We start from the raw sequence: 12,286 nt of genomic DNA, 5'->3' as shown, positions 1-12,286 counted from the left end.
AACTTTATAAGATGTTTCTACTATATTTTGTAAACTAGATATATATACTATGTGTAAACACACATAGTAGAAATTTTAATTAAATGTCAAGAAATAATATACAGAAATACATAAAGTATATATATATATGTGTATATATGTATATATATATGAATGAAGCACATTTGCAGAAATTAGTGTTGGGATTATTTATTTGGAAATACTCCCAATGCCCAATTCTCTGAGCTGCACCAATATTTTATCAGTGGTTCTCTTCCACTGTATACAGATCTGCCTGGATTTCTTTCTGCTGATATTCCTCTTACTTTCATTATTCATCTGGTCTCTTATTCTGTGTTTGTCTTTGTCTGTTTCCTTCACAGCCCTGTTATTGAATGAGCTTGGTAAGCATTTCATTTCTTGCATTTCCTTTCCATTTTTCTAGGTGAATTTCCATTTCTGTCAAGTGATACAATCACTTTCTGACTTTTATTTCTATTGATTTACTAGCAAGATTGTAATTTAGGGCCATTGGCCCCATTTTTGTTAAAGTCACATAGTTTATACTCCAGTTTTATTTAGTATAACCTTTTTTAAAAAATCAGTGATTTCTTAGGAATGCACAAAATTAAATTTGTGCACTCAATCCTATAATCTTAAAAAAATTAATGATTATGTCATGAACCCATGCTTTTAAATTTTTCTTAATCATAAATATAATTTGGCAAGTTTTTATCCTTCAGATGGGTTGTCAGGCAGTCTGATGTCACTGGTGTTTGTTATTTAGAGTGGGAGTTAAATAAATTGTAACATTTCTTTTTTCTTTTTCTTTTTTAGGTGGCTTCACAATAACAGGTATGAATTTTTAAAGTCTAATGAGATCAAATTTTACTTTTTACTGTCCTCACCATCTTTTGTATAAATTTTTTAAAAATCATTTCTCATTTTCATTTGCTTTTAATGAAGGAAAATGCCTGTATGGTAAGAAATATTTTTAATGTCCTTTATTTTCTTCAAATACCCTTAAAAACCAACCAAAACTACATCTTATGTAACCTGTATTAACATTTAGATGTAGCCCATGGTGTGTCCTTGCTAATTTCGCACATTTAACATTTTGCACATTAACAATGTATGGCTGGCGTTTATTTATACACACATTTATATGGAGAACCTGTAATTGTTCACATTTTGATACAGGTCACTTTACAAATGTTCACATAGCCCTCGTGATGTATAATGCACCCTGCTAGATGTTTCAGAAAGTACCAGAATACATAGGACAAACGCTGGCCTCGAGGAAACATAGGAGGTGACGTCCAAGGCTACTCTGTGGCCCACACTCAGGATACTAATAGTGAATAATACCCTGCCGGGAGAAGACAGAGAAGTCCTTCCCCATCATCCCACCTCACCAATGTGAACAAACCCCTTTGGGGGGACTTACGTTTTAGCATTATTAACACTTACAGATTAATGAGTAATATTTCTGCCACTCGAAGGGTACTACGAAATGCTCTATGAAAACTCCAGATGCCCGTCAGAAAGTCAAAAGCCCTTGCATCCAGAACGGTGCTCAGCCTGTGCTGATCGCATTGTCTGGCACAATTCTAAAGCTATTTTCTTGTGAACAGAAGGAAGGTATTTCCTTACAACATTCTCTCTTCATGTTTTCTCACCCTTTCAAAACCGTCTCTGCAGACTTACAGTGGGAGATAGATATCGAACGTCCAATATACTGTGCAGATACTAGTTCTTTTTTTTCTGAAATCACAGGGATGAACAAAAGAGTTTAAAAGGAAATATTTCCAACTATTCTAATTTTGAAAGTGCTGTGGTGGGGTCGGGGTTAGTTTCCACCACCGTCCGTATAAACACACGATCAAGTAGTTCTGACCTGATTCTGTCCAAAGTGGAATTTTCTGAAAACGAGAAATTTCACACACACTCTTCTTACTCTCTACTGCCTTGCTCCAGACAAAACATCTAATGACAAAATGACTCATAGACTCTCAGAGACACAGAAATTGAAAAGGATAAAAACGTTGAACAGGACAAATCCTGGTAGCGGATTTCTTAAATCTGACTCATCTGAAGCTCTCTCCCCCCAGGCCCAGTCTACCCAGTTTTGCCCTGCTTTTAAATCCAAATGCAGGGATTTCCATTTAATTTTAATTTTTTAAATCTTTTTTCCCTTATCCATCATTTTAACTCATTGAAGTCTTCTTGGAAATATCCTGATTCTGTCACCCAATAAGTTAGTTGTCCTTGTGAAATTTGAGGAGGTAGAATTTTGCCAAGTTGAGCTTCATGGCTTCCTTGAAGACTTTTTTTTTAAAAGAAGTCTACCATTGTACAAGTAATGTAATATCTGGCAGCACCGTCAGCCCTATACAGCCTGCTAATGAGACCTTAAGTAAGTATCTCTGGCTGTAGAATGCCTTGTTAAAATGCACTGAGGTGTTTGGATGTCTTCCTATTTTCTCCATCGTTGAATATGTCAGGATTTTGCTTTTAGGGCCTCCCTTCCATAGCACTTGAAACCTCATCTCTTTTAGGATCTAGGGAATTGGATCCCGGTTTTCTTTTCTCAAAAATTGTTCCTATAAATTTCTAGAATATCTACCCAGGAATGTCCAGTGCTTGCTGCCCTGGACACATCTTGCATCCGAGAGGACGGATCACTTCTGAAGGTTTCTGGCATTTCACGTGCTTCATCAAGTTCTCTCTTATGTCTGAAACTTTCATCTGAAAAGTGGTTTTTGTGTTGACATTATCTCTTCCCAAGACTTGAAATTGATACTGTTAGAACAAGAGAAGGTTCCAGAACTGTATGGGAATCTCTACATTGGCCTCTCGCTTTGCCTGGCCTTTCTTCTCCTCAAGTAGTCAGAATGCCTGGGATCTGCTCGCCATAGATGCTCCTAGTGGAAGTTCTGAAACGTAGGTCTACACCGTCAGAAGCATCTGTAAGTCCCAAAGGGCTTTTCTTTGAAGTCACTTTGAGGCTTTGAAGTCAAGGCTTTGAGGTGCAGGGATGGTAGAGAGGAATTCATCTGGCCTTTGGATTTTTCCAATAGCTTTTATGTCGTCTTGTGCCGCTGAGTGTGAATAATCTCAAATTGAAGCAGGGTATATGGAGATGGAAAATTGTTTGGTCCACAGCCCAGTACCTGTATTTTAGAGATCTCATTAGTGGTGGCCATCAAGTTCTGGAGGTACTTTTGGAATTTGCAAATCTTTACCTGTTGTTCCTAGAGCTTGTCTCATTGAAAGGCTCTGGTTTGGACCTATGACCTCATTCCCCTTTGACCCCTCAGACATCCAACATGATAACCCCCTATACACTATAGCTCATTAGAGTTTGTAAAGCATTTCTTATTTATTGTATCTTTTAATCCTCAACCTTATGGAATAAGATGTTATTGTTCTCACTTAAAGGAGAGGAAATGAGGGTGCAAAGCACCATATACCCAGTGCTTTCCATTGTTTCATGATGCCTCTGGAAGCAGCAACTTAAAGGACATGAATATTCCATTTCAGAAACTGGCAGCAATCTGGCTACACCCCTACTCTGGTGTGTGTGCTTTATTCATATAATCTGGTTCAGCTTGTAGAGAACTTGCCCCATTCATCTCTCACTTCTGTAACCTACATAAGGCATGACCTATGGGCACTCAGCCCCCTAACATTGCTTGTGATGTGTGCATCTCAGTGTGATATTTAGCTTACTAATTCCACAAAGCTCTGCTAGCAAACCAGCCTGATCCATCCTGCTCATTTTCTGCCTGTCCTTTTGCTAGGCCAACCTGTCTTCAGGAAAGTTCATGCTAGAGAACATCCGATTCCCTCTACTGTAATCACCATTGCAGGTACTTATTTCATCATGGTCCTGGAAAACCGACTTAATTAATTTGAAGTTAACTGTCTTCAAGTGTTCTTTAGGTCTGTACACAGCGCAGTGACACCGTTTAGCCCTTGTCCCTCTAAAACACTGCTAAACAATGCAGTGGCTTCTCTGTAGCTGGGGGTTATGGCAGATCAGCAACAGCACACAGCCCCGTCAGCACAGGCTGGGAGGCAGGCAGGGTAGAGGGAGCAGCGTGGACCACCAGAGACCATAGTTCCTGCACATCTTGCTTCTCAAGCATGGGCCTTTCATTCCAAGTATAATGAAGTCTCTTTGAAAGCAGCGAGTATTGCTACCCAGAGCCTGCCTTTCCTGCCTTCAGCCGACACAATGTTAGCCACATGTCACAGATGGTAGGACATCTGTGGGGTTTCTCAGAGGGGAAGGTTGACAGGGGGACTAGAGGGTTCCACAACTATCCCAGATCTCCTCCAGTTCAGAGCCCGAGAACCATCTGCCGCATTGCATCTCCGGATGAGGACGTGAACAGTCGCTCCTCTGTATCTCCTTGGCCCCTCGCTGGCCATGGCAGTAAAATGCTGCTACCTGCCCCAGTATAGCCTTCCTCATCCCCACCTCCGACACCCTGACTCGATAATCATGATACCTGGCCCTTACTACAGAGTTGTTCCAGAATATTCCTCACAGAAACAAAATTACCACTCTCCTTAAACTCTTATCAGAGAGGCCAGCCGAGGGCTGAAAACTATCAAGAGGTCTCTGCTCTCAGATGTTCAGTGTAGATCTGAACAAGGAATATAATAACCGGGAGCAAATTGCCCCCCCCCCCTTGATAATCCTTCCCAAATTTGACATCGTTTGTCACGATTAAATACTGCAAACACATTAAAGAATATCCACAGTAGCTCCTCAGGCACAGATCTCCCGTGGAGTCTATTGTTTTCTAACAGGGATCACTCTCATCTCCTCTCTGCTCACCGTGCCGCTGCTTCGAAATGCAGCCTGACCTGAGCCAGAAAGCATCAACAGCAGCTTTGGCCTCCCCTGCTTTGTCCAGATCCCAGGCACCTACTAGCTTTTGTTATTTGTCATTTGCAAAATCAATTAGAAGAAGGGAGGTTCCCCTACTAGTGATGTTATCACAGCATTGTTTTATGTCCTATCAATACTGATTGTAATAGTGGCTATTAATTATGCACGTGATCTTTACGCTGTGTAGGTTGGTTAAGACCATGATGTTATATGATTTTTTATCAACTTGTCAATAAAATAGGGTGAGTTTGAAAAGTATGTATGTAGAGAGAGACACACACAGAGAGAGAGTTAACTTTCTCTGAGGAGCAAAACTAAAACCACCGTATGTCGTCACTCCGCGTAAGGAAGGAAATGAAACTGACTTGACCGTAGTAAAATGGACTGCATTTGATCCAGCCCTCAAAGTGGAAAGGAAACAAACGTAATGGATGATCAAAAAGGCAGTTAAACTAGTTCCCTTTTCAGTGAATGGCATCTAAAAGAGGACCCTTGAAAAATAGACTCAGCTCTCTCCTTTGCAGTGTCCGAAATCTGCACCATAAATGCTAACTTATCAGTGGCATTAAGGAGCACTAACAGAATTCGTCCAGCTGCCTTTTCTCAGTTACGTATAACGATCTCTTAAACGTTCAGGACATTTATGCAGAGAAATTAGCTCTGACCCCTCCAGGACACTATTCCCTTGTGCTTTGACTTCTGTCTGCCTGGGTTGGCCCTCCTTGCCCTACCACCTCCCAGCCATCCTCGCCAGCACCTTCACATAGCAAGTATCTCCTCTTTGCCCCGATTCTCTCCGCGGAGTGAGCTGCTCCTGCGCCCTTGTCCTCAGCCCTCACCTGGCTGCCCTGGAAGCTGTGCCCTCTATACGCCTTGCCTCCCATTACACCCTGAGCTCCTGGAAAAGGGAGGGCAGGGGGCTTCAGGGTGCTGACATATGGTAGGAGCTCAATGACGTGTGTTAAATGAACAAATCATCTTTATATACAAGGCACAAATAAGAGGCTTTACGAACACTGAGTTAGAGAGTCGCACAACAAATATTCATCGAGCACCTACTACATTTTATACATCGTAATAGGCTCTGGGGGTCGTGAGGACAGTTTGAAGAGCGATGAGACGTACTGTTCTGCCTCGGTAAGGTTACCGGCTGGATATTTGTATACAAAGATGACAAATGCTCTTTGTACAGTCAAATGCTCTTTGCCCGAGAACTGTTTTCTCTTTCTTAAATGGTAGAAACCCAGATGTCAGGAACGAGGTACAGACATAGCAGCACCAAACTAAGCACTTCCTCTTGATTGGAAGGACTGAAGGATGATTAAAAGGGGAATAATCATTTTCGCTCACTGGGTGATTCAATTTCATTTCCTACCATGTCCATGTACTCAATGCTATGTTCCAAACCATTTCATTTTGTGAAACGCGACATTAAACAATGCCTCCACATCACCTTTCTTTCGTAATGTCTCAATTTTTTTCTACCAAAATTGCCTTGCATTCCATTAAAAGTAACTTACTATTTATAAGTAAACTATAGAGAAGGGAGGGGCATAATAAATATTCTTCCCCAGTGGCTTTGCAGTTCAAATAAACGTCTAAATTATAGTAGTTCATCTTCTGAAAAAAACAATTCTAACTTGATGTAAGTCTTCAAGGCATCCATGTTCAGCCAAGAGTGAGGTTTTGAACAAGGACCTTAATATAACTTCTGTTATGAAAACTACCAGTAACTTTATCCTGGGTTCACGGACTAGATGGCAGTAGTAATCAAAACATGACTGATTTGCGCACTGGGTAAACTGGACAACACATATTTCAGCCCACACCCTTGACTACACACACATAAGTTCAATGACAAATGTTACCAACACCAATCAGCACCTTTTGCCTTCCCTTGGGTCCCAACTTTCCAAGCCTACTTTTAAAAAGGTTACCACTCTTATAGTTAAAATTCATCCCTCTGCACCTCTCCTTTGCATCTGCTACCATTCAGCAGTTTCTGGTCAGTCCAAAATCACTTCTTTTTAGTCTTTATCACATTTCTGCAAGGCCCTGTAATCACTGGGGATAGGAAAGCAGATTCTGAAATACGCTTTTAGGAAGACACTGTTGAGTGCATACTAAAGAGTTCATTGATATGCCACATTCTGCTTTGGAATTCTGTTGGTTTTGACACATGGCATGTGTAAAACGCTAGCCATGCCTCTAGCCCATCTGCTCTGTGCCCCAGCAGGGAGTGACTGGCCTAGGAACCAGTTGTTGCAACACTTGCTAGAGCATCAAATGGAGCCACCAGAGCAGGCCCCTCAGCAGAGGAAAGCCGTATGTCTTTGGAGGCCATGGGAGGTGTGGACTCCTGCAGAAGCTAATGCCTAAATGCAAAGGAAAGGAACCTGGGCCAGAAGTCCCTCCCTTTCTGCTGTCTCCTCTGTCAACAGACTCTTACTGAAGGCAGTTTGCCTGGAAAGTTCTAAAAGCGAGGGCATTGGGGCTGAGGTCATTCTGTACCACCGATTCTATCTCCTTGGAGATGAGGTGTATTCGACTTGACTCTGAGGGGAAGTGGCCTGTCTTGCTGTAGCACCCTGGGCCCAAAGGATAAAGAGGCTGCGTGACTACAGGAATAGTGTTTGTCCTTCACATGTGCATGGCCTTTTCAGTCTGGGATTTATCCTAATGACCTTCACACAGAGAGAAACCAACTGTGAGCTTCCCCTCATTAATGGACTCTCAAGTCCATTAACATTTTCTCAGCACCCCTCAGCCTCCTGGAGTGTAAGCTACATGGTGGTTCTGGAAATAATTATGCCCACATGGTGAGTAGTTTTAACTCCCCAAAGGCCTCACCTTCACCCTCCTTGTTTACTTTAAGATTAACATGGTCAAGGTCTTCCTAGCACATTTCACCTTCACACCAGACAGGAAGCCCTGGACCAGGCATCTTACTGAAATACACTATGATGTTTTGCTTCTTAACTTGCAACAGGGGCTCCTGGCAAGGGAGAGGCTAAGGTCAGAATTTCCCTTCCATCATCTTTTCGGTCCTGGGGCACTCTCTGTTGCTCTAGAAAATGGAGAGAAAGAGGCCAGATTCCTTTGTCCATTGAGTCACTCAGCTCTTTACATTGTTTGTCTTTGGTTGCATGCTAAAGGAATGTGTACAAACAGCCAGGTGAGCCAGCATGGAAGGGGACAGGTGGGTGATGCCCACAATGCAGGCAACTTGCAGGCAGAGTCCTTCTCGGTGATGTGCCCCTATGAGTTGTTTGCCCGGGTCTCACTTTCACACGTGGGACATTGTAATCATGTGCTGTTGTAGTGATATGCTGCCTGACACACCAAGCATCTACCCAACACTACCCTCCAGCCTTATGGTTTCACCAAGGGACTTTCAGTAGGTCATTAGGCCTTCCTTCCTTCTTGGTTTCCTGATCCAGGGATTTCCAAATAAAAAGGAGCACATTGCTCACTTCCTTGCCCTTCCCTTTCACAGAGGAATGTGATGACAAGCAGCCGCTGACCAGCAAGGAGGAGGAGGAGAGGCGCATTGCAGAAATGGGGCGTCCTATTCTGGGAGAGCACACCAAGCTGGAAGTGATCATTGAAGAATCCTATGAATTCAAGGTATGCTCACCCACACTGCCTACCCGGGAGGCCAGGGCTGTCCTGGGATTAAAACTGTTCGTAGTGTCAGATCCATCTGGAAAGAGAGGAAGACGTAATCTCAGGAAATTGCTCATGAATGGACAGGGCTTCAGAGCAGAGTCAGAATTAGAGAGTTAGTATGGAATTAAGAGTTCCCGCAGACCAAGCAGCATCAGAAGCAGAGCTCAGGGGTGGCATCTGTCAGAGGATCAGAGGTGACCCTCTGAGGAGGGCTTTGTCTGAGAAGGTAGCAAGGCAGAAGCAACGGTGGATTGCAAGAGAGTACTATGTGTGGAGAAAGCAAGCTATATTTGAAAAAGCTAATAAATCTATTAGAAGCAAAACAATCACACTTAAATTTAAGTGGCTTTTGTTAGGTGCAGCAAATAAGGAGGCTTCTGGTTTGAAGGGGAGATGGTAAGCTCTCCCTATGGAACATCCCATCAGCTAACTCCCATTTATATTTAGTCATCCTCTTAAGATCCCAGGACACGTTAGCACAATCATTATACTGAAGGTATAGTGCCTATGGCCAAAGAGCTTATAACTGTGCTGATAAAGCTGGATTCCCAGTTCTCTAGATAATGACAATTATTTTGCAGAATTTAAACAAAACAAGCCTTGCGGTGAGCTTAGGACTTTGAGGTGCAAACACCTGTCATTCTGGAACTGCTCCCTCTGCCCCTAGCTCACCTCCTATCCTGTCACATGCACATAGCCCTAACATCTGCGAAAACTCCAGCAGAGCTACACCTTAGTTCTGTGGGGGGGGTGGTGGGGGGCATGAAAAGGAGCATCCTTCCTCTGGCTTTCCAGAACTACAAATCCAGAACACAGCAGCATTTTCTCCACTCATTTTTTAAAAGCACTCTGCTTCTGTCTGGGAAACCAGAAGGAGGATTCCAAAAAGGAGAATCAGGCCACCAACTTAGAAGTCTCAGCAGTTTATCTGGATTTTCCTTTTCTGTGGCCTCCTTTCCTTTCGCTGAGCCCATTAATTATTTTTTAAAATTTAGTTCACAAATTGAGGTGGCTGAAAGAAGACAGGTGGAGAAGAAAAAAATGCTTTCGCAATTAAAGTGGATTTTTTAAATGATAAAAATGCAATTAAACTTTCCCCCTTCAGGCAACTGAAGTGCTATCTGTTAACTTTTCTTTTCACTCATTCCCCTAAATAAAGAGCAAGCAGGGGTCAATTCCAGGCCCAGTGTTTTCTAGGCAGACCCTGACCCTCATAGCTCACCTGTTGTTCAATCTGGAGCTGGGCTCACGGCACACATATGACTGCTACGCACCCAAGCTCCCTGTAATTCCAGAGCACAGACATCTCAGGCTATCCATGTCCATGGACCAGCCTGTCCAGATGTGTCTGACCTCACTCTTCCTCATGCACCTTCTCTTCATCTGGAATTAGAGGGCCAGGTGCCCCTTGCTGCAGCAGAGATTCTGTGGCTCAGTATTTCTATATGAGCTTGTCTCCCACCCCTCCCAGGGCGCTGGTGGGTTACTGTGTGTTCTCTCCCTAACAGCACAGCCCCCACCCCTCCCCTTCTGTGGGCCATGACTAGGAAGAGCAATCACAATAACTTCCTATAGGAAGTGTTGGGTCGGGTATGGCAGTGCAGTCTCCCAGACAGCAATGGTCTCTGGAGTCCGAAGCTCTCTTGGGAACCACCCTAATGATCTGAGCATTTAAAGGTCCCCCAAGCCCTGGCCGGGTGTCTAAATTGGTTTGAGTATCATCCCGTAAACCAAAATGTTGCAGGTTCAATTCCCAGTCAGGGCACATACCTAGGTTGCAGATTCAATCCCTGGTCAGGGTGTGTACGAGAGGCAACTGATCAATGTTTCTCGCTTACATCCGTGTTTCTTTCTCTCTCTCTCTCTCTCTCTCTCTCTCCCCCCCCACCCCCATCTTTGTATTCTCTCTCCAAAATCAATAAACATATCCTTGGGTGAGGATTAAAAATTTTTTTTTAAAGTCCCTTTACATAAGTCTAGTTGTTTGGGGTACTTATCTCCCTAAACAGTTTCCATAGACTCCTCCCGTCTCGTCCAAGTTCATCAATGCAGTTACTGCTCAGTAAAGGGCAGCTTGGGGGCAGCTTTCTGAAGTGCCCTCAGGTGTCAATTTCAATATTATATTATTCCTTTAAGAAACTTTTTTTTCTAGACCATGGCTATTTTCAAGAACTTGTTTAAAGGTCTCAGAACTGCAGTAAAGTCCCAAATCTGGGTGACACCTTACAATGTCCCACTCTGCTTTGCCCACTGGATTCTGGTTTACTCGTGACTGAGGGCTTGGCTTTCCTGAAACACACCGCCGAGAGTGAGGTGAGAACAGTCGCTTACAAGGCTAGGGCAGTGAAGGATGGATCACTGGCATATAGGAAACCTCCAGGTAAATATGGATGGCAATGTCCAGGTTCGAGAGTCTGAAGTTCAGATTCATCTTATTCCCTCCACCTCCTCCCATAGGTCCAAGGAGGACACATATGCAAATGAGGTCCTAGGAAGAACCTAAACTATCCCATAGTTCCCCAGGGTTAACATGAACTAAAGTTTACAATATATCCTGAGTATTACATATTTATAAATTTTAAGTTTAGTTTATCTTAAAACTTTGTTCTTTAGAGATATTTCTTGAGGCAAGTCTGCATTCAACTGTTAGACCAATTTATCTGTTCAACGGTTTATCTCCAGGTGATAAACCTGGGATTCTCTGCCGGGACTTCAGAACGAAGAGGGCACCTTAGGAGAGAGGCCTGTCCCAAGTTTCCATTACACTTAGGAAAAATCAAGGTCATTGCTTGTTACATTCTACACAGAACTCTGAATTGGCATCAACCAAGACACTCAGAGTGCTCTGTGAGATGTGGCTGAGACGAGAGAGAAAAGGCAGATGCTTGTCATGTAATTCAAGTTGTGGTGGCCAAGAGCAGTAACAGCCACAGCTCTCATCAGGAGCACTCACGGTTCTAGACACGAGGCTAGAGGTTGCAAGGTCGCCACCTTAAGGACAAACAAGCTGGCAGAGAATAATTTTGGAAATACAGAGCAGGCCAGTTGGAGACGGGCCCTCTCATGTTATCTCAACATTTCAAGTCAATTCAAAAGACTCCTTGAACTAATACACTTGACATTCTGATTTAGTTTTGGCCCTCTGTCCAGGCCCCTCGGATTGTTTGTGTTTTTTCTTTTAGTACCAGTTAGCTGATAATGTGTTCTCTCTCCCTCTCTCTTAAATCATAGTCAATTCAGGTACACTGCATTAAACTTGTATAGAGTCTGACCTAAGACAAACAGTACGTGTTTTCTGCCTCTTTGCAATTAGTGGGAATTCGAGGATGCTCTGACAGTTAAGTGTGGAGGTGTGGTAGACTAGCCGATTTGGTAGTTCCTCTGGGAAGAGCAGCCTCGGGCCCTGGACATGCCCTTCTCCCTGTAGTGGCTGTGACGTGCGGTCGTGCTTTGGATGCATCTGCTTGCTTAGTTTTCTTGCAAATGCCTGGCTGCTCCTGTTGTTACATTAAGTGACAATTAGAAAACTAGAAAGTGCTAACTGTAAAAACCAAGTGCTTCAAAAGGGTCAAAAGGAAAACAAAAAGAAGAGGTTCGGTGTTACCAAAGTGGGAGTGGAGTGGGGCTGGGAGGGTCCAGTGCAAGGTGAATTGAGATGTGCCCTAAACTGTATGAATTGACTCCTTGCTTTGGGCTTTCTTGTATGCAGTAGGGGTAGGGTGAGAGCAAATTCTG

General features: G+C 43.3%; 1 protein-coding gene across 7 annotated transcripts in view; it reads left to right on the top strand.

Moving 5' to 3' along the window:
• Positions 1-12,286, top strand: part of SLC8A1 (solute carrier family 8 member A1) — a 344,047-nt gene that overhangs the window by 285,177 nt on the left and 46,584 nt on the right. For 5 of the 7 annotated variants that reach the window (XM_024552884.3, XM_045189492.2, XM_045189493.2 and 2 more), the window contains 5 exons: positions 363-383; positions 817-834; positions 946-960; positions 3,783-3,851; positions 8,379-8,509. In XM_024552884.3, the coding sequence (XP_024408652.2) occupies positions 363-383; positions 817-834; positions 946-960; positions 3,783-3,851; positions 8,379-8,509 (254 nt within the window). The remainder of the gene's footprint in view (positions 1-362; positions 384-816; positions 835-945; positions 961-3,782; positions 3,852-8,378; positions 8,510-12,286) is intronic. The other 2 variants (XM_024552892.4, XM_045189494.2) reach the window with 1 other exon arrangement.

Source organism: Desmodus rotundus, chromosome 5 (genome assembly GCF_022682495.2).
Source record: "Desmodus rotundus isolate HL8 chromosome 5, HLdesRot8A.1, whole genome shotgun sequence".
Taxonomy (NCBI): Eukaryota; Metazoa; Chordata; class Mammalia; order Chiroptera; family Phyllostomidae; genus Desmodus; species Desmodus rotundus.
Note: the sequence above shows the minus strand (reverse complement) of the source record. Positions and strands in the feature narration are given on the sequence as shown.